At 29.7% G+C, this 21,598-nt stretch overlaps 2 protein-coding genes across 3 annotated transcripts; both read right to left on the bottom strand.

The window, feature by feature from the left end:
* Positions 1–8,719: 8,719 nt before the first annotated feature.
* Positions 8,720–12,544, bottom strand: NAC020 (NAC domain containing protein 20). Of its 2 annotated transcripts, none has more exons than XM_022862422.2 (4): positions 12,156–12,544; positions 11,742–12,022; positions 10,152–10,487; positions 8,720–9,207 (listed from the first exon to the last, which is right to left on the bottom strand). In XM_022862422.2, exons 1-4 carry the CDS (start codon positions 12,310–12,312, stop codon positions 8,983–8,985), a joined length of 999 nt encoding a protein of 332 aa, XP_022718157.2. In that variant the 5' UTR covers positions 12,313–12,544; the 3' UTR covers positions 8,720–8,982. The 2 variants fall into 2 exon arrangements, with proteins under 2 accessions (XP_022718157.2, XP_089610441.1); XM_089754315.1 differs by having other exon boundaries at positions 8,721–9,216.
* Positions 12,545–19,959: 7,415 nt separating this feature from the next.
* Positions 19,960–21,003, bottom strand: LOC111276400 (ATP-dependent Clp protease proteolytic subunit 6, chloroplastic-like). Its single transcript, XM_089754536.1, has 4 exons — positions 20,930–21,003; positions 20,582–20,636; positions 20,296–20,388; positions 19,960–20,007 (listed from the first exon to the last, which is right to left on the bottom strand). The coding sequence occupies exons 1-4, from the start codon at positions 20,986–20,988 to the stop codon at positions 19,960–19,962; spliced, it is 255 nt and encodes an 84-aa protein (XP_089610662.1). The 5' UTR covers positions 20,989–21,003.
* Between the last annotated feature and the right edge of the window lie 595 nt (positions 21,004–21,598).

Here is a 21,598-nt window from a genome sequence, read left to right as displayed (position 1 = left end):
TTGGCCATTTCCATTTTTCATTTCAAAGCCTTCGGCTCTATTAAAGTTTCAAGTTTATTTTATTGCAATTTTGTTTTCTCTGCTTTGTCCATTCGACCTAAACCATTGCTAACAAAATTCTAATTTTGTTTAGTTTGGTTTTTTAACCTTTACATTTTCAAGCTTCTATGTGTTCATTTCAATCTACAACAATTTTAGCCATCTAGATATAAAGTTAAAAGGCATTAGTTTAGTACTTAATCTAGCACCATTATATAACCCTCAAGGGAATGACAAACCCTACTCCTACTCTTATTACTTGGATGTGATTTATGCACTTACAACCTCATAAAAAGGAGTAATCAAGTTTTTGAGACCATTGTTGAGGACTATCGCAGTGCTAAAGACTAATATTGACAACTTTCTTCAACTTTGTAATCTAGATTTTTTTTCATTTAATTACTCTAATGTCTCTTTCTTTTTCTTCCTTTTATGTCTAATTTTTATTGTTATGAGGCTAGAACATTTGAAAACTTTATCGAGTATTCCTACATTCAACTGCCATTCCAAAATCCCAAACCATGGTGCAATAGTGAAAAGTATGACTTAGACTCCCTCTTAACAATAACCACACAACTTGCTTCTTTAGCTAAAAAGATTTATACTCTTGAAAGAAAGCGTAATCTTAAATATGTTTAGTCAGTTTAGAGTGCATTTTATAATTGTCATGGTTATGGAGGGAAATACGATAGTAATAGTTGTTAAGATAACTAATCCTACTATTATTCAAATACCTACACTCAAGGTTTGAAAAGTTAGCCTAGTTATCCATAAGGAAATAGTCAAGAAACATCATACAATTCCACATCCTATCCTATGAACTTTCCATCACAACCATACTCTTATCCACTATATTACTCACCATCTCTTTCTCAAGAAATAAAACCTTCCTTTAATAAAACTTTCACATAATTCATCTGAAATCAAGCTATCTTCCTCAAAATCCAAATTGCCAATTTGAAATGCCTTAAACATGTAGATCCAAGTTGGTTGCCTGAAGTGAAGTGCATATTAAAGGATGATCAAAGGAAATAACAAGCGGTGTATGTTACTAATGACAATGATGAAAACCTAATGGATGAACTAGTGGAGGTTAACTTGTTGAATTTTGTAAAAAGGCCTAAAGATGAGTACTTTGAAAAGGAAATAGTGAAAAAAAGAGTAAGATGATGAAGTACTCATTGTGAATGATCTATCAGCATTTGTTAGAATGGTGGACAAAGAGGTGGTGAAAGTAAGAGATCATTTTTATACCATGGAAGTAGAATCGACTTGATTAGACATTCTTGATGAATCTATCATTTATACCACTAAAGTTGAGCATGAACCTTACAATCCACCCTTACCAATTCCCCAACCTTGAAGATCATGATTTTAAATTAGAAAAGGTGGAGAAGCCTGTTGTTAAGGGTTGTTTTGTTGAAAATGTGTGTGAACTTTCAAAAACATCCCTTGTCAAGTTCAAGGAAAATGAGAACACATCATCCACTCAAATTACATGAACATAGAGGAACCTTTAGATTTAAAGACCAATCTTATAATTTCTATGGTTATACCTCTCTTACTGATACTGAAGTTAGTGCTTACTTACTGTAGTCTAGCGGTAATGAAGACATTGCTAGAGGTAAAAAATTTAGTCATAACAATCGAGCACCATTGTTCTTTAGAGCCTAATGTTGATTAAAAGGTGAGAAATAAGACCATTAAGTGGACGGATGATAGTGTGAAGTGTGGTGTAACCCTTTAGATCTTTAGGTATGGTCCAGCTTGACTAAATCGATGCTGCTTGAGAGGCAATTTAAGTTTCATATTAATTGTTGAGTTATGTTAGAACAAGTATGCTTTGATTTCATTTATTTGTTTTGTTTTAGGAGTAAAGATGGGGTAAAAATGAATAAAATAGCAAAACCATTTGACCTTAAGAAACAAAGAATAGAGAGTTTTTCTTAACCCTAAACTTTTAATTATGGTAAACTATTATACAATTTAAGTGTGGGGAAGGGAAATCTTTGTGCTAAAATCTTTTGTCAAAATTTTTTCAAAAAGGTTATCTTAAAAATCTTTGTTTTCAAACCAAGTTGATATGCCTTCAATTATTATGTTGCAATCTTAGTTAATCTTTCACAAGTATTGATAAGTGATTTATGTATAATCTTAAGACAAGTATGAATGTGGAGAAAATATGAAATGAAATCATAAGTGTGCTCTTTATGGGATTGTAAATTTTCATGTCATGTGCATTTTAATCTTGATTTTTAACATGTATGAATCTTTGCAAAAAGTAATGCGATTATAAAATTGCATAAAGAATTAAGGCATAAGCATAACTTTAAAATTTACCTACTCACTCTTAAGGCAAAATCTTAGGCTATAATTTACTTAAAAAATGATTTAGGCTATTTTTGGACACTGTTTAAATCTTTTTCAAGCTCACCCATGAATAAATCATCTTTAGTACCTGTACTTTGAGCCTTATAATCCTTTTTCTTGTTTATTTATCCATATCAAATAAGTCCAAGCATTTTTCTTATGAATTACCTCTTTTTCTTTCCCAACTCATATTGCTTATGTATATTAGGGACAAGAAAAGAGAACAAGTTAAATTAGGGAGGTAGAAGAAAGAAAAAATAAAATGAAAAAGCTAAAAATGGCTATGTGAAAAAAAAAAAAAGAAAAAAACAAAAGCAAAAGCCAAGATGGCTATTTTTAATAAAGATGCCTCAAGCATTGTAAAAGTTTTGAAGTCCAAATCTAAGTAAGCAAAGTTCTAAGCTTGAAATTTTCCTTTTCCCTACCTTGACCCAAGCTTTACATTACAAGTCAATAAAGACCTATTAATTTTGAGTCAACTATATAAACCTACATTAGTGGAACAAGAATGAGGAAAGTAAACCTATGAAGTACACTGTACCTTTGATTCAATATGTGATAGCATATTTTACATAATTTTTGCTTAGATTGCATGCATAAATTAGAGAAAGATTGATTTCACATACATGAAAGTTGCATGAAAATGCAAGCTTGCTTATGATTAAGTTCTATGTCTAACTATGTTCACAACTATCTTGACATTATACCATAATGCATGATTGATAACTTATGAAATGTTAATTACAAGTGCATTTATGTGATTGTGGGCATTAATAACTTGAGGATTTTGTTTAAGGACAAGCAAAAAGCTAAATGTGGAAGTGTGATGACTTTATAATTTATAGCTATTTACATGTCATTTGAGAGTTAAAATTTTGAAAATTTTTATGAATTTTGCTCAATGATGATATAAATTGGTGATTTTTAGGTTTGAATGAAAAAATTAGTTACTTTGAATGTAAATGCTAAAATCCATGCAAACCATGCAAATGTGACAAGATGAGGCCATGCATGCAAAGATAAGTAATTTATACAAATGTGGTAATCATGTCTAGCCCAACATGAGGCCGAACCAAGAAGTCCATGGGATCCAAGTGATATTCGACCAAAGATAAAATGGAATGCGATAGTGATTCTTGTAAATTCTAATGAATCCCATGATTAGTGCAAAATAAAGAGATATGAACTTTAAATATTGATTTGTTGAATCCCTTAAATATGGTCTTTAATTTGGTTGAATCTCCTTCTTGAATTACAAATCATATTGACTTAAAGAAAGGATGGCAATTGTGGGTTAAATGTAAGAGCTAATTTTGGCCTAATAAGAATCAATTTCATTCATGAAGAATTCCAAAATTAGGGGAAATCTAATTGATCACCTTCTATAGTGTTATCCTTGAATTGATCCTTATTTTGAAATGATGAAACATTAAGGTAAATAAGTTTGATCAAGATTTTGAAAAAGATTTATTTAGTACATGTTCTTAAGTTTAAACAAACCTTTCTTTATGTTTTCTAATTTCTCAAATCAAAAGTGTCTTTAAACATTTTTATTTGAGCTTAAATGAAAGTCCAATTGTTGTTTTTAATGTGAACTTACTCATCTTAGACTTAGTACAATTTTGATAATATTGGTTTTGAGAAATAGATTAACTTAAGAAAGTTGTTTTACAATAACAAAGTTTTCCAACATTGAATTTGTTTTATTTTTCTGTATTAATTCACAAAACTTTAATATTTAAATTTTAAATGGTTGGAGAGCTTTTTGAGTCTACTTTCTAATGGATTAAACAAAATCAAAATTCAAATTTTCTAAGAAAAGATTTTGAATTTTTACTAGACACTTTGCAGTTATCTAAAAACTACACAATGGGTAGTTTTAAAAATTTACTATAATTCGTACACAATAAATTAGGTGATGAATTTGGATAGAAAGCCCTTTAAGTCTAATTTCTAAATCTTCAAACGGTTTGTGATTTGAATTTGTATAACTCAAGATATGATCAAACTAGTGAGTAGAATGCAAAACAGAAGACATTCACCTTAATGGACAGGATCGATCCCCTTAGGGAAAGGATCGATTGATTTTTCTTCCAGAATACATGTTGGTACTCTTGGTTAAAGAAAGCATCGATCACCTTATGTAGGGGATCAATCACCCCCTTGAACCAATTGATCCCTTCAAGGAAGGGATCGATCGAGTAATGCTTACAATGTGTGAATTTGGCTTCCAAAAGTGAACCAACAAATCCCCTCACGAAAGGGAGTGATCAGGTCTTGTTTTCCAAGCATGAAATGGATAACAAAAGTGAACCGATCGATCTCCTCATGGAAAAGATCGATCGAGTATGCCTTGGAACAACTCTAATGGCTACTTTTTCATGCTTTCAACATCTATTTTCTTCTCTCAAGCATTCCCAACTACTAGCTTTTCAATTTTTTTTATGTATTGGCCACTCCAACACATCAAGAATGTTGATGAATTAAGATAGTAAGATCAAACAAGTCATATATTCATTCTCTCAAAGAAATCAAGAGTTTTAGAGCTTTAAAGTCTATATCTTTGTATTTATTGTATCCAATTCATTGTTATTGTTCATTCATCAAATTTCTTTGTACTTCATTAGGCAAACACTTAGCCTTTGAGAGGTGTTTTTAGTTTGCACTTTTATTAAGTGATTTTGTAATCAAGAGGTGAGGTATCCTTTTGAATTTATGGAATTAAAAGGTTGCTACTTAGCCTAGAAAGTAGAGTGTGTATTGTTTCTATCTTAAGCCTTACAGAAAAAAAAAATAGGGTTTTAATTTTAATTCAAGATTAGTGGATTGCAACCTTGGTGTGGATAACCAAGAAAGAAGACGTAGGTGTCTTGTGGAGAAGAACCAAACTTTTATAAATCCTTATATTTGATTTCTCTATCTTTATCTCTTTACCTTGCATTTGGTTTAAGATTATCAATTTATTGTTATTTGCATCATATTTTGATAGTGTTTTTAATTTTTCATTCAATTACTTTAAAATCATTGTTTGGAAAGAATTTGGAGAAATCTAATTCACTCTCCTTTTGGATCACCATCTCACTTATAAAGCTAACACATAGTTAAAAGTGTCTAGGTTCATTCCCTCATTGGTTGAACTTTATGCTATAAATAGGCCATGAATTTCATCTTTCTTGAAACCATTCTTCCACTTTTATTTATTTATTTATTTATTTTTTGGTTTTCTTTAGTTATTTTCATTTTTATTTGGCTAAAGTGACAACTTAGCCTTTGTTTTCTCAACTTTTTTCAATATTAAGTCTCTGTTATGTTTATGCAAGATCTCTTTCTTTTGAAGCAAATTGTTTTTCTTATGTCAATCTCAAGCCATGTAGTGTTCTTTATAAAGCTTTTAGTTTTGATTACTTTTTGTGCACCCAATTTAGTTTCAGTTAACTATCATTTCTATTAAAGCATTCGGTATTCACTTTTAATTTTGCAATCACTTTTGTTTTTTTAAGCACATTTGGCAAATTCCATTTTTCATTTCGATGCATTCAGTTCCATTAAAGTTCCAATTTTATTTTATTGCAATTCTGTTTTCTTTACTTTGCTCCATTCGGCTAAACCATTGCAAACAAAATTCCTATTTTGTTTAGTTTGATTTTTTGGCCTTTACATTTTCAGGCTTTTTTGTGTTCCTTTCAATGCACAACAATTTCAGCCATCTATATATAAAGTTAAAAGGCATAACTTCAGTACTTGATCTGGCACCATCATATAGTCCTCAAAGAAACAACAAACCTTACTTCCACTTTTATTACTTGGAAGCAACTTGCGCACTGACAGTCTCACAAAAAGGAGCAATCAATGGTTTTATTAACTCTATCACATGATAGTTTATACTCATGTATAATTATAAGAGATTATATAATTTATTACAAAATAATACATTGGTATGTATACCCATTATAATTAAAATATATATAACTATTTAAAATCATATTATGAATTATAAGAAATTTTATATGTAACATATCACAGATATATAAATTATACTAGTTTGATATTAAAAATATATATATTAATTTGATATTTTCAATAATTTTAATAAGTTATCCTTTGTGTTATATTTATTATTTTTATTAAATTAATGTTTTTAAATAAAATTATACTTAATTTAGTCTTGAGTTATTTTGGATTAATTTTGAGTCATTTTGTTTTCGGACCATTTCAGGTTTGAACCATTTTCGTTTCGTTTCATTTCGGATTCGGCCATTTCAGTTTTGAATTGATTCTAGTTCAAGTTGTTGACTTTTATGTCAAATTGGGTTGGGTTAGGTTCAAGTTCAGATGAGTTAGGCGGATTTTTCGAGTTTGGGCGAGAATTCACAGGTTCACTCCTTATGGATCATTAGGGGTGCAAAAAATTGAAAATTAATTTGAAATCATAGTATTCGATCTGATTTAGATTGGTTTTTCTTTCTTATTCAGTTCAGATTAAATTCAATTATTAAATGTATATATTAGGTTTGAATCAAGGAATGAAAAACTAAAAAAATCGAATCGAATCGAACTAAACCAAAATTTATATTTTATTATTTTATTATTTTATTAGCTTATATATATTTTAAATTTTTATAAAATAACTATTTTATATTTAAATTTATTTAAATATATTAAAAATCATATTAAAATAATATGTAAAAACAAAAATACTAAATTTAAAAAATTGATAGATTAAACCGAAATAGATAAAATTCAATTAAAATTAAATCAATTTCAATAAAAGATCGATTCGAATTTGAGTTGAATTTTAAAATTTTATAATATTATGCATTATTCAAAAAACTAAATTAAACTCGATCCACTCCAATCTATTATCATCTCTATTGAGCATAGGATTTCAACAACCGAAAAACTTGTATGAGGTTGAGGAAATTTTGATTTTTAAATTATCTAAAATAGAAAGAATGAAATGAAGGAAATTGAGGAAAAAACTTATTGCAAATTGTGAAGACTCGTGGAGGGAAGGCTGCTAATGATTCATTACTTATGACTATGAAAGCACGGACTCAGTCTCCCCAGTGTATCAGGGTCGTACCGGTGTTTGATGTGAAAACGCTGTCGACACAATAAGATACATATTGGACATGCATAGATACATCAACAAATTAAAACGAAATTGGACACGATCTAGACACAACCTAAACACACTCCGACATGGGAAGGACAAGGAAAAAAAAATAGACATTCTGTTGTTTGTGTTAATGGCTAAAAAAAAAAAAAAAAGAATACCAGAACCAGAGCACCGTGGCACTACTTGAAAGGAGGAAGAAGAGCAATAGAAATTAGAGCTTTTCTTATAATTATAACATGGGCTTAGGTCATGTGCTTTAGCTGCCCAAATTACATTCTATTTAGACTAGTCCAAAAAGCAAAGCATTATATTTTGGGCTTTTGACTAATTAATTATTACGAGTTAGAATCTTAAGATAATTTCTCTTTTAAAAATATGTAATTAGTTTTTTTATGAGATAAAACTACTTTTAAAAAGGATTTTGATAAAAAATTAAAAATAAAAATAATTTATATATTGCAATGAGTTAATTAAAATATATTTCATTATCCTATCTTTGTTATTTCACGTCTTAGTTTTTTTTTAAATTTTCTTATCACTCAATTTCGTGTCATAGTTTTATCCCTTGTCCTTGTTCTTGTTTCATAGGCTCATGACGATTTCCAAAACAAAAATAGAATTTTAATGGAGGAAGCACAGAAAAATGGAATATGTAAAAGATGTTGGGTCTCTTTGCAAATGGAAAATTGTAGAATGGTTGAAATATATGGACGCTAGGGACAGGAGGCGCTTTTAATAGCTTCAGGTTCTTCTTTTGTCTTTATTTTCTTCATTTTTTTATCTAGCTCGATTGGGTGTCTGTTTTTTTAAGTGAATAAAGATGAGAATTTTGTGTTACAACATAAGAGAATGATAGTGCGGCTAATTGAATGTAGAATTTTAAAGAGAATGGTGACTTCATATTAGGTGTAGATCTAGCAGCTTGCTAGTTCAAGAAGCCATGCTGGCATTGATTAAAGCCCAACAATCGCAAATTTTTGGGGTGATGGGAATTATGACTGGATTCGTTCTGCTTATAATGACATTCTGGTGGATTGTTGCCTTTTGTTTTGGAAAAAAGTTAGATTAAAAACAAATTTCTAGGGGTGCAAGGTAAATGGATTCAATCCAAAATTTTGACTGTAATTTTAAATGTCTATGCTCCTTGCGATTTTGTTCACAATAAGACCTAACGGAGTGAAAATTTGAATCTAATAAATAATATATAGATATATAGGAACTTGATGCATTGATTGATCAAAAGAAATAAAATGATTTATTCAGCCACAATACGAAAAAAATGGTAAAAAAGGAAAGCAAGAATATGTAGCTTTTTCATCTTGTGCTTGGCAAAATAATCCTCTAATGCTGATTATTTTCCCTAACAAGACCTTCTACCTTTGTCTTAAAAATGATTTTTTTTGTAATATTATAATATATGAAAAAGATAAATAAGTATAATGCTGTTAGTGTGTTTAATCATACATGGAGAGGGGCATAGAATTGTCCTTAGAGGAACAAAGGGAGAAAATCTCTTCTAACGATCCATTTATGTAGTCCCTGTACTTGTCATAAATCATGTATTCATCAATATTCTCGGCCTTGGACGACTTTGTCTCTGATATATTTATCTGTGGGAAGTCTTCTAGCTCTAATGGTGGAAATGGAACTTGATAATGAAGATTTGTGTAGCCTGGCATCTGCATTTCCTTCATTCATAAACGGACATGTGAAATAGGATATTGTTTATCAAACAAATTACAATTTTTAATAACAAAAAATATGAGTGTAAACTTAAAACATGAGTATTTTTGTTGGAATTAAGTCCATTTTGAGATTTTGGACTCGGAGTATTACTTTAATTACCTCATTAGCAACATAGCTAATGGAGTAAATGTTTGAGTATTTCTGAAATGGTTCAAATCCAAATTGAAAAGAGTTTGAAGGGTCCAAAATAGATGTTGATAAGAAAAGAAAAAAAAAAAAAAAGGAAAAAGCGAAGGTGTTTCAGAATGGAAATTTTGCGTAAATTCTGATAAAGATGAGATCAAAGAGAAACATGTCATCGAGGTTAGTGACAGTGGAGATGTTAGAGAAATAGATACGTGGAAAATGAGGGAGAAAGATGTTTGAGTCAGTCAAAAGAAGTTATGGAAGATGGTGAAGAAAGCCATGCATTTGAGTCAGTCTATGAGATCTTTCGGGGTTGAGATGAGAGCTTTAGGAAAAGAGAGTGAGTTTCATTGCTACCAACTTTTGTTACTTTAAGATCGAAAGCCAACTCAAAGTGGTTGCTTGGTGGGCCAATTCCAACCCACATTGACCAGCAGATTGTACTTTCATGTGTTTGTGTGAATGCAGCCGAAATGTTGGAGTGATTTTGAAGCCTTTGGTAATAAAGCACGCAATAAAGCAGAATATTGCTGTAAAAATCCAGTGTTGGCAAAGGAGATAATCATGTCTTCAACATAAAAAGATGTCTAAAGCATATAATTATTATAAGAATCCGGGGATGGCCCATTGCAATGACCTAAGGCATGCAAGATTTGGTGGTTAAAGGTGTTCCGAAGCTTTGCCTATGTCAGTGGGCGACTTTTAGATAGTATTTTCAAATAATAGTCTGTTGGTACTTGTTATATCATACCTGAATTAGGTCGGAGGAGAAATCTACGCCAAGAGAACACATATTGGCTGAACTGTTTGCTTCATCTGAGGTGGTTGGGGGTTGATAATCGTCTGCCATGCCAGTTTCATTGGGTGTTCCTTGAGTGACATCCGAAGAGGAAGTATTGAAATTCTCATCTTCAAATTCAACTTCTCTCCCTCTTAAAATTTCATATCCACTTGCATCATCACCAAATAATTGTTCCTCTGGTGCCCGAGCCATATCTTTCCCTACATTATTATTCTCAATAGCTTCTTTTTTTGTTTTAGGAATTTGTATGTTTTTCTTGAAGATGCGACATAAAGCATAAGAGTCCTGCTTTGCCAAATTATTAACATCAATCAATTGAATTTACTTACGTAGAAAAAGAGTAACATGCAAAGTGTCTAAAAGAATATTAGAAAGAGGTAAAAAGAAACAGGAATAGCTTAAAAGAAAGAAAGATCATTGGCTAGTACACCTATAAAGAATGGAGGATTAGAACCAAAGAGTCTTTTTCATAATCATTTTTTATATGTATGCTGTACTCTTTTCAAAAGAAAATAAAAATAGAAAGAATATATATTAATATTTTTTTATATATATGCACTTATAAATAATAATCATTGGCATCATATTCGTTTTGGTAATAAAAATATTAACAATTCAACCCTAAAGACAGAAGACGACACCACATATACTACTAAAATTTTCAATGAATTTTTTTTTTCAATTTATTAAACAGCACACAATAATTTCATTTCATGCGTTTTATAAATTAAATTTCATGGATTTTCATTGTGGCTTTTAGGTGTTCCATTTTGTACGTGTATTTATTGAACAGTTGTGTACTCTTCTTCCCCTATTCAAACGTTCGTAATTTAGTAGAATACAAAATAAAAAAGAAAATCGTATTATCATTTTTTTTCTTAACCCTAGAAATTTAATTTTATGAAAATTAAAATTAGGATGTCTGATCTTAGGGATGTTAATTTTATTTATACATGATAGAAAATCTAACTTTTTATCTAAATAGGGATGAGGATGTGATGGGTATTAGATTTTGGAGATGGAGATGAGATAAGTATGATTTAAAATTTTTTATCAGATACAGAAATTGGTAATGTAATATCTATCTCATACCATATCTTATATATTTATATATATTTAGTAAATAGAATTTTTATTACATAATATAAATTTTTATTTTAGATTAATTAAAATTAATATATTTCATTTAAAAAATTATATATTAATATTTATTTATTTAAAAATTACATAAATATAAAAAATAAAAAAAATTATTTTTAAAAAATAAACTATATGTATAAAAATTATTCATACCAATTAAATATCCACAAGATAAAAATAAAATAAATATAAAAATATATAATACAAAAATATAAAATTAATAATAAAAAATATTTTACCCATCTCATGTCCAATTTATTAACGTACCTGCCCAATGTTGACAGCTACACTAGATATCACCCATATGCAGTTCAAATTTCTTATGCGCTGATCATTCCATTGCATATTTAGATATCAAAGAGGAATTAATTAATTTTGGTGAGAAGTGCATGGCTGTACCTTTAAACTAGATGGAGCAGTGCCACAAGCTGAGTCGACTAAGCGATACTCATGCATTACCCAATTAGTTCTGATGCCGTGGGGAGCCCTACCTCTGTAATAAACCAATGTTTTCTTCATGCCAACCGCCCTCTTCTGAGAGTGTACTGCCCTATCTTTTCCGGTGGCTTTCCAGTATCCGGCACGTGTTGCCCTGTTCGTTCTTGACCCATTCGGGTACTTCTTATCCCTTGGGCCGTAGAAGTACCACTCCATGTCTTTGCTTGGTAAAAATGACTTATCTGTTAACAACCATCAGATTATAGAAAGTTTCACAGTGAAATGTTAGTGCCAGGGACAGAAAAACGAGTCAGGTTTGATTCCGTACAAACTAAAAAAAAAAAGGAAAGAACTATATATATATATAATTATTACCTGGTAAATCCCAAGGCTCACATTTGTAGAGATCAACCTCTGGGATAATTTCAAGCTCAATTGTGCGACCAGTGATTTTCCTGTCCAGATAATAAGCAACAAGCTCTTCATCAGTTGGATGAAACCTGAATCCAGGAGGGAGACTCATTGGAGCCATAGCGGAACTGTTCTAATAAGAGAGGGAGAGAAGAGATAGCAAAAGAAAATGGGCAGATTTAGAATGTGATGAAACAGAGCATGCACTGAACTAGCTTGTACGATATTGAACTATATAGGCCACTGTTGGAATGAATGGCAAAACCATTAACCCTTAGATATCCCCTTTATTACACGGTTGCCCAGCCAGGCAGCTTGTGCGATAAAAATTCTTCCATATTTGAATCATCCATTAGTTGTAATTATGGGAATGATTGGGGGATTAAAACAAATCGAATATGATATATGAGAAGTTTGGCTTTTGCAGATTCTAAGTGTGTGAAAACCCATTGGGACGATAAGAAGCTTCCCTGCTTTTGTCTGCTCACAAACTAACAAAAATCAGAGTTCCTCTCAAAAGGTAGTGTGGGCCACCAAGCCGTCCATACCCTTCAGCACGCAATACCAGGCCTCTCCCTCTTATTATTAGTTTAATCATAAAAAACAATGATACTTATTGTATTACCAACAATAATAATAAACCTATTAAAATAATGAGATTAACATTCTAATGTGTATAATCAAAGAATGCCATACATATAGATACATTCATATATACTATGACATTAATTTATGCACTTCTTATAATTAATTAAAGCACTTGAAAACTTATTAAACTGTGACATTAATCATAAGATTTATATTTGATATATTATCATTATATAATTTTTATACATTATTAGTGAATAATAAGTTATTACATCACTAATGAAAAAACATAAAATTTAACAAATCCTCAAAAATAAATACACAAAAGTTTCATATTTTCAATTTGATAAAATAAAATTTATTTATTTACCTTTTTAATTTTACAAAATAAGTTGCGTTTTTGACAACAGAATAATTACTCTTTAAGTTTTTATTTTTTTATTTTTTTTATTTCTGCCTTCACGACTTCTATCTTCTTCCCAAAAAAAAAAAAAAATCACTTCTGCATAACACCTAAATCGTCTTTTGGAGCAACTTAAACAATCATAATTTGGAATCACAACTTTTTGGAATTCCCTCTTGAAGAAATATTTTAAAATCCTGAAGCCAATTACACAATTTTCGATCCCATCTCCCCAAATCCCTCCTCTAATGCAAGTTAAAGAAATTAAAAATTTTCATTCTTTCAAGCAAAAGTATGAACAGTTCACTCAAAATTTTCAACCCAATCAGCCCTTAGCAATCACAATATGGATTTTGAAAGAAAAAAAAATAAACACTATAGTCAAAATTCACAATCCTTCTCTTTTTCTAAAACGATTGTAGAGAAAAAAAAGTTAAAAAATTAAATTTTTGTGTATTTATTTTTAAAGACTTGTTAAATTTTATGCTTTTTCATTAATGATATGACAATATATGATTTACTGACAGTATATGCTATTTGAATGGGTAATTAACCTAACTATTACACCTCTAATGGTATCATCAACCTTTGAATTTTCTTATTGAAGTGCACACACACATATATATATGTATATGTATTCTAATATATAGCTTTATGTCAAGAGTATTGATAAAGCATACTAATTGTAGACTTGAAGAATAGCCAAATATATTAAAAATCCTGCAATGGAGGAGTAAAGAAACACAAAGCATTGAAACACAATTAATTAAGACATCAACAATATATTATAATCTTTCGTGGCATAAACTATGCATGGCATTGTACTTTTAGAACTTAGGACATAAGATTCTGAGATTTTGCTTTTCCATGACGGTGGCGTATAGCATGTGCCCCTACCATCCCTCCACGTACATTCTTGGACTTGGATCGTTAGGGGACCAACACTTTTCTTTTCTCTCTCTCTCTCTCTCTCTCTCTCTCTCTCTCTCTCTCTCTCTCTCTCTCTCTCTCTTTTATATATATATATATATATATATGTATATATAGTTTCCTAATCCTGTGGTCCATAGACATTAAATCATATATTTCCATTATTTTTTCTGTTATTTCATCTAACCCCCACAAAAAAAAAAAAAAAAAAAGCTTGGCATAAGGATGATAAGTTGTCTTATGACTAAAAAGGAATGGTTTTGAAGCTCTAAACTCCACAAATTCTTTCCAAAGTCGGTTAAAGGATCATTAAGTCCAAATTTTCGTCTTAGAGATATTCTTATCATACATGAAGAATAAAGTTTTAGCCAAAGAAAGCTACAAAACACATAAATGATTTCCCAAACAAGGAAACCTTGCACATAGATTGCTTCTACAATGAAAAAAGAACTTAGAGAATTGGAAAAGTATCAGCATAAATTTATAAAATTTTTTAATTTTTTTAAATTTAAAAATTAAAATTATTTGAATAACTGGATACATGTATCAATCATTTGGAATAAATGTTCAGACATAAAAATTTTCAATTTAAATTGTTCAGTTTGTTTCATAGAAGTTATACGCATGTTCATCAATAACGTAAGTATAATGTGGGCATGACATAATTCTTTTGTTTGTTTGTTTTGTTTTATTTTTCTCTTTAATCTCAAAGGAAAAAAGAACACTTTTATTCAAAACAGATGATGGCTTAAAGGAGGGACCCACCAGCCATCTGAACAAATCTACCTGGCACACCGTCACAGTCTGCTTTTTCTTTTTATGTTTTTTCATGCTTTTTATTTTGTTTTATTAAAATTTTTGTGCATGGCATGCCATTGCCATCCAGGCTACTTTTTCTTTGCAGTGTTTTTGTTTCTATGATTGCGCCCTTTAGCTCCTTTTCATAAAATATCATTTTCATTTGGGTAAAGACATCCCCACCGCTTTAATCATTTCAAACCCAAAATCTTTGACTGATCTTTTTCTCTCTCTTATACGTCCGATTCATTGGTGCACCGTATCGATGGAAATGGAAGTAGCAATAAACAATAAATAATTTAAGTGGACTCCATTTCTACATCACTATTTCAGAAAAATCATTTGTATTCGAATATCGAGTTTTAAATTTAAAATAAAAAATTATAAAATGTTTCTGCATTAATGATTAACAAAGCTAGTAAAAAAATTAATATAGTTAATGGAATTTTATTGTTCTTTTTCAATGAAATTTTATATTACAAATAGAAATTACGATTACAGTTAAATAATTTTTTATATCAAATAGAATATTTATGAAAGAAGTAAAACAAAACATTTAAACAAATAAATCAACATAAAAAATTAAACTAAATTTTAAATTTTTTACAAGAAAATATAGTCCAAAATTTCATCTTTTTTAAAACTTCCTTAAGCATTAAATCAAGAGGCGGAGGACCAAAACCTTTTCTTTATCATTAAGACAAAGCTTCGTTGGTCATTATCATTCTTAACATATAATCTAATCATTCACTGCTTGTATCAAATAGTTTGAGATCGGAGAAGAACTAAGAGGAGTGTATGCATTCTTAATAATTAAAAAAAGTGATGTACCGCCTAATGGAATAGGGGAAAACTAATTAAGGAACTGTAGATTAATAACTGAAAGTGAGGCTTGTCATTGCAGGTTGTCCCATAGTATCTCACTTTTCAGATATATTTTATTAAGTGAAGTTCCACCACCGCAAAAACCAGTATATTCAGCAATAAGTTTCTTCTTTTTACTAAGTTGATACCTTTACATATATGGCTTTTGCAGTTTTTACACCTCAAGTATTGAGTATGACATGAGGCTGAGTTTGTGCAGTGCTAACCAATTACTTTGTTTTGGTGAGTGATCAGAGCTTGAAGCTTTGCCAAAAGTCCTTTTTATTTTCTTTACCAACCGTCCTGTACAATGTTTAACAGTAGAGCACTAGAGATAGCTTCAAATCAATGCCATATTTGAACTGTGAAGAAGGAGCTTTTGATATGATTTTATATAAAGAGATTCCAAGCCTAGCTATTCTTTTGCTCCAATCCGATCGAAAATGGCAGGAACTTGATTCAAATGAACTAGGACTACACCCACATCGATGATTCTCATTCAGTTTGTTTTCTTTTGTCTATATTCCACATGGGCTTTGCTTATTTTGATGTTAAATATATCGACAGTTCTAAAGCCATGCGACCTTTCACACGATCTTAGGGTTGATAAAGCAAAACCAAAGCAAAGCAAAGAGCAAACAAAAAGCCAAGAGGAGCTGATAAGGGATTGTAGAGTGGTAGTTGGCTCTCAGCAGCGTTTGATTCCCAAATGTCGGCTCCATCTACCATTTGAGCTTGTGCACACAAAAGACAAATGTTGAGATTCTTCTTTTTGTATTTCAGGGATGATATGTTGCTTTCATGCTGGTATTGGGAGCCTACTGGCCCCTGCTAACCCAATACTTCATTGTTATCCTGTCTTCTACTTCCCAATTACCATTTTGTCCTTGATTTGTGGGATGTGAATATCTCAATTTTCCTTTCTGTTCTGTCCCCACAAGTGCTATTTGTCCTATTTGGGAACAACACCTGAACTCATGCCAAATAGGAGGGCCTGCCAAATCTAGTCAATAATAGTATAACAATCTTTCTTTTGCCACTATAACGAGAACTCACCAATTCTAACTATAAAATCCTTTTTCCTCGTAAAGAAAAGCTATTATTTTGTTAGAAATTAAATAAACAACAACAATAAATTGAGTTTTGGGCTCCTAGATCAATTTTTTTCTTTTTAAAGATTATTATGTTGTTTGGATATAATAAAATTTCAAAACTCCTTTTAAATAGAATTTGTGGTACAAAGAATAAAGTCTTTTAGTTGACGATGAAATGTATCCTTTTATAAGCAATCATCCCCAAACAATTATTTATTTTTAATATTATGAAAATTTAAAAAAAGTATATTTTAATGTATTCTAACTCTGAAATAAAAAACACTAAAAATTAAAATGTGCCTAACTTTTGTTTTAAATAATAAATGAGCCATCGCGCTGCAGTTTTTTAATTGAATTTATAAAAGTTTTTATTTATGTATTTTCTAAAAATTTATATTATATTGTAAACTTTAATGCATATTAATATTAATATAATTAAATTTATCAGTTTTGACTATGTATTTAAAAAATAAAATTATTATATTATAAAATAATATTATTTACTTTAGAAACATAGTAATTTTTATAAAATATTATAAAAATAATATTTTTAATATATTTTAAATAAAAAATCATGTTTTTAATATGGTGCTATTGAAATCCTCACAAAAATTATGATTAAAAACACAATCCTTGTTGAAAAGATGAAAAGAATTATTTTTTTATAATTCAACAAAAAATAATGTTTTTAAAATAAAAACGTAATTTTGTTGAAAATATGAAAAGAATTATTTTTTTGAATTTAACAAAAACAACATTTTTGAGATAAAAATAAAATTTTTGTAGAAAAAGATAACATTTCTAAGACAAAAATTCAGTATTTATTATAAATATAAAAAATAAATTTTCAAAAGTCAACAAAAATAACGATTTAAGATTAACACAGCTTTTATTGAAAATATGATGTTTCTAATATAAAAACACAATCTTTGTTAAAAACATGTAAAATATATTTTTCAGAATTCAACGAAAATAATTTTTTTAAGATAAAAAATGTAGTATCTATTGAAAAGATGACATTCTTAAAATAAAAACGCATAGTTTTTGTTGAAAACATCATATATGTTTTAGAATTCAATAAAGATGATATTTCTAAAATAAAAGCATAATCTTTATTGAGAAGATGATGTTTTTAAGATAAAAATATAGTTTTTGTTGAGAAAATGACGTTTTTAAGATAAAAACATAGTCTTTATTTAAAAAAATAATATATGTTTCAAAATTCAATAAAGATGACATTTCTAAAATAAAAATAGTGTTTGTTGAAAAGATGAAGTTTTTAAGATAAAATACAGTCTTAATTGAAAACATGAAAAAATATAGTTTTTAATATTTAATAAAAATAACATTTCTAAGGTCGATTTGGTTGTTTTTGTCACAAATCAAAACTCAACCTCTAGACTCACGGGACTCTAGGACCCAGGTATGGATTCATTCGGTGTCTTAGATCAGCTTAACTATCACGGTTTACAGTTTTTTTGAGGCATTGTCCGCTTCAACTCTATTGGCCTCATGATTTTATCCCACAAAAGGCGCATCACAAGTTGAAGGTAATGTGAACCTTTATATCCCATGATCAACTCTAGTACACAGTGGATGTGAGATTTATGGCTCATTCCTAGGATCGTGACATCTTCTTCCACTCCAACGAAGGCCCACCATCCTTAGTGGATGGTGGGCATATTGCTAGTATCACCAGAGCTGGATCTGATACCTCTTGTCAAGGCTAAAACTCAACCTCTAAACTTGTGCAACTCCTCGTGCGACTTTAGGACCCGAGCGTGAACTCATCCAACGTCCTAGATCAGCCTAACTGTCAATAGTTTACACATTTGTAAAGTATTGTTTGCTTTAGCTCTTTTGGTCTCACGGTTTTGTTCCACAAAAAGTTCCTCACAAGTTGAAAGTAATGTGAACCCTTATATCACATGACCAACTCTAATATACAATCGATATGGAATTCATGGCTCTTTTATAGGACTGTGACATTTTCACTATGTAAGGATAATCAACGTTAGGATAATGATTAAAATTGTAAGATTATATTTCTTGAAAGTATTAAAAAATTATTTTTAAAATTATTTAGTTTCAACAAAAACAATATGTTAAAATAACAAGAAAAATTATTTTTACCAACACTTATAAGTGCCAATAAATTATTAAAAAATTGCCACCATTACTATTATCGATAATTTTTTTATTGTCGATTGATCGCCAGTTGGTGAGTGTCAATGAAAAGTTTCTAGTGGTCAAATCATCGGTGTCGAAGTTACACATATTTGATGACATAACTTTTTCCAACACTTTAAACTATTGTTATAAGAAAAAAAAAAACTTTTAAAGGCAATTTAAATACTAAAAAAAGTCACATTTTTTAAAATTTTTTTATATTCATTAAGTGAGCTATATTGACACTTAAAACCATCCTTAAAAGTCTTACTTTATATTTTAAAAATAATTTCCATTAACCACCTTCATTTTCAGTACTTGATATTAGAATTCAACACAAAATAAATTATGGGAATTCACAGGCAAAGGAAAAAAAGGTACTTGATGAAATAGACTAAATTTCATTTTTATAGTAAAAAAAAAAAGGCTCTTAATAGCAAGAATATTTCATTTTTGTAAATTCAAACATAGCACATGTTTTACTCTCTTTCATCTACCAAATTTACATATTTCTAGCAAAGCTTCTTTATGTTATGTTTATGTTTCCTTGGAAAAATGATAAATTTTAAATCACAAAGACAAAAGCCAACGTGAAGGTTAAGAGAGAATCAGTAACTTAGAAACAAGACTTATGAAAGAGATTGTCAATGTCATGATTTATAAGTATTAAAATAAGCAAAATTCAATTATCAACAATAATGCAGTATTATCATCCTCAAAGTATAATAGTGAACATCATTCTAAAACTATCAACCTTTAAGTGACTACATCATAATTTCAAATAATTAGCATGTAAATTTATAAACACCAATTCAAAACATTTTTACAACTACCAAATAACTATGAAGTAAGGTCTAAAACATCAAGGTTGGTAATGAAGTGTAGCTTAGCAGAGAAGGACTTTGTGAAGTTCAATCTGAGTTTAATATTTTGTTTCCAATACACCATCAATAAGCCTAAATTCCATAGCCTTGTGAGAGAACCAAAAAACCAACAGGAATATTGAACACTAGTTAGTCTTTTCTTTCAGTTTGTTGAAATCGTTTAATGCCATGATATTTAAAACACAAAGATATCATTATATGGGCCCTTAAAAGGGAAAATCAAATAGAACTTGATTGTCACTCTCTTTACCTCCTACTTGTAGGTAAGCAAGAAAAAAGGGAAGAGGGATAGGCATCAGGCAAGATGTTTTCAGCAAACACTTATGTGAGAACCATTACCTCATGTTTTTAACAAAATCATAAAGCAACATTACCTCAGAAATAGATAATAAGTGGTCCTTTTCTATGTATTGTTGCACTTTTTCTAGAGGTTGGCCAGTGAAAGCCGCATACATTTTGTCAATTTTCTACAATAAAAGTAGTAGTGAGAAAGGCTAAATGTTTAATAGAGTATTTTTATGATTGGTAAGTATCTATATGGCCATACCAAAAGCTATTATATAAAAAGGAAAATTTAGAAAGCATAACATAGAGATCGATCTCTTTGATTCATTAGTAGCTTATTTAGAAAAATGCAAAATATAAGAAAAAGGAAATTACATGGCAAGATTGAATTTCTTCATTCACTTGACGTTTGACATCTTCAACCTGACCTTTCAAAAAGAAAGAAGCATAACCAATCAATTTCAACAAGTACATGAAATGTGATTTCATGTTAGTTACACATAGTCCAAGAACTTAAAAATAATTTCATAGTGTCTTTAATTTTGTCACAAGAATATGAATTTATCTTTTATAGTACAATAAGCTTTATTCAATTGTAGTCTGCCTCTCAAACAATACAACCAAAATATGCATTAGCTATTTCAAATCTTTTCATCCTGCTTTAACAAATTTTTTTTTCTAAATGTAGCAACTAGCAATGCAAACCAAGAAGTTAAATCATACCCCACATCTACTTTGTGTTGGTGTATCATGATGCATGCATTTGGAATTGCATAACGCATCCCCTTCTCTCTACTAGTAAGAAGAAGTGCTCATTGGCTTGTAGCTACTCCAGAACAAACTGTGCCAACATTTAGCTTTTGTGGGAAAACACTTATTTATAGTTGGTTATAATTTTATAATCTGTATATTTATATTTGTATCTCTAGAATTAAGGACAAAAAATTAAGATAGATAATCCTTCAATTATATGATTAGTCTTTTAGGAAGATTTAGTTTCCTAGTTTAACCTCTAGTTAGTTGTATATAAATCTAAGGTTATTGTATATTTCTTAATGAGCAGTTTTTCAATAGACATTCAAATTTTCTATTAGTTTTTTCACATGGTATCAAAGCTTTAGGCTCTTCTTAGGAAGTAAAATTTTTAGCTTTTATTGTCTAACCCTATTTAGGCCTTTATTGTCGAACCCTTTTCAAAGAAAGATATCACTACTACCCAATTTGAGGAAGTGTCAACTAAAAAAGTCACTGAAATACTACAGATATTTTGAAAACAAGAAGTGTTTGATAGGAAAGAGATTGAAAAGCTAATAAACTTATTAAAAATCCTTGAAAAGCCTACTGTGGTATGTTTTTTGGGTAAAGTCTCTAGTTCAAGTAAAGCTTCTGGTT

The sequence above is a fragment of the Durio zibethinus genome, chromosome 25 (genome assembly GCF_047325235.1).
Source record: "Durio zibethinus cultivar Kanyao isolate XHJ-2024 chromosome 25, ASM4732523v1, whole genome shotgun sequence".
Lineage (NCBI taxonomy): Eukaryota > Viridiplantae > Streptophyta > Magnoliopsida > Malvales > Malvaceae > Durio > Durio zibethinus.
Note: the sequence above shows the minus strand (reverse complement) of the source record. Positions and strands in the feature narration are given on the sequence as shown.

Excerpts from the sequence above, each read along its gene's own strand:
- NAC020 (XM_089754315.1), bottom strand. The coding sequence starts at position 12,312 with ATGGCTCCAATGAGTCTCCCTCCTGGATTCAGGTTTCATCCAACTGAT. Across the intron at positions 10,488-11,741 it reads CTGCTCCATCTAGTTTAAAG|GACTCTTATGCTTTATGTCG; the intron begins GTACAGCCATGC and ends TTGGCAAAGCAG. Across the intron at positions 9,217-10,151 it reads TCTCCTCCGACCTAATTCAG|GAAATGCAGATGCCAGGCTA; the intron begins GTATGATATAAC and ends TTATGAATGAAG.
- LOC111276400 (XM_089754536.1), bottom strand. The coding sequence starts at position 20,988 with ATGCGTTATGCAATTCCAAATGCATGCATCATGATACACCAACACAAA. Across the intron at positions 20,389-20,581 it reads AAGAAATTCAATCTTGCCAT|AAAATTGACAAAATGTATGC; the intron begins GTAATTTCCTTT and ends CTTTTATTGTAG. Across the intron at positions 20,008-20,295 it reads ACTTATTATCTATTTCTGAG|GCTATGGAATTTAGGCTTAT; the intron begins GTAATGTTGCTT and ends TTCTCTCACAAG.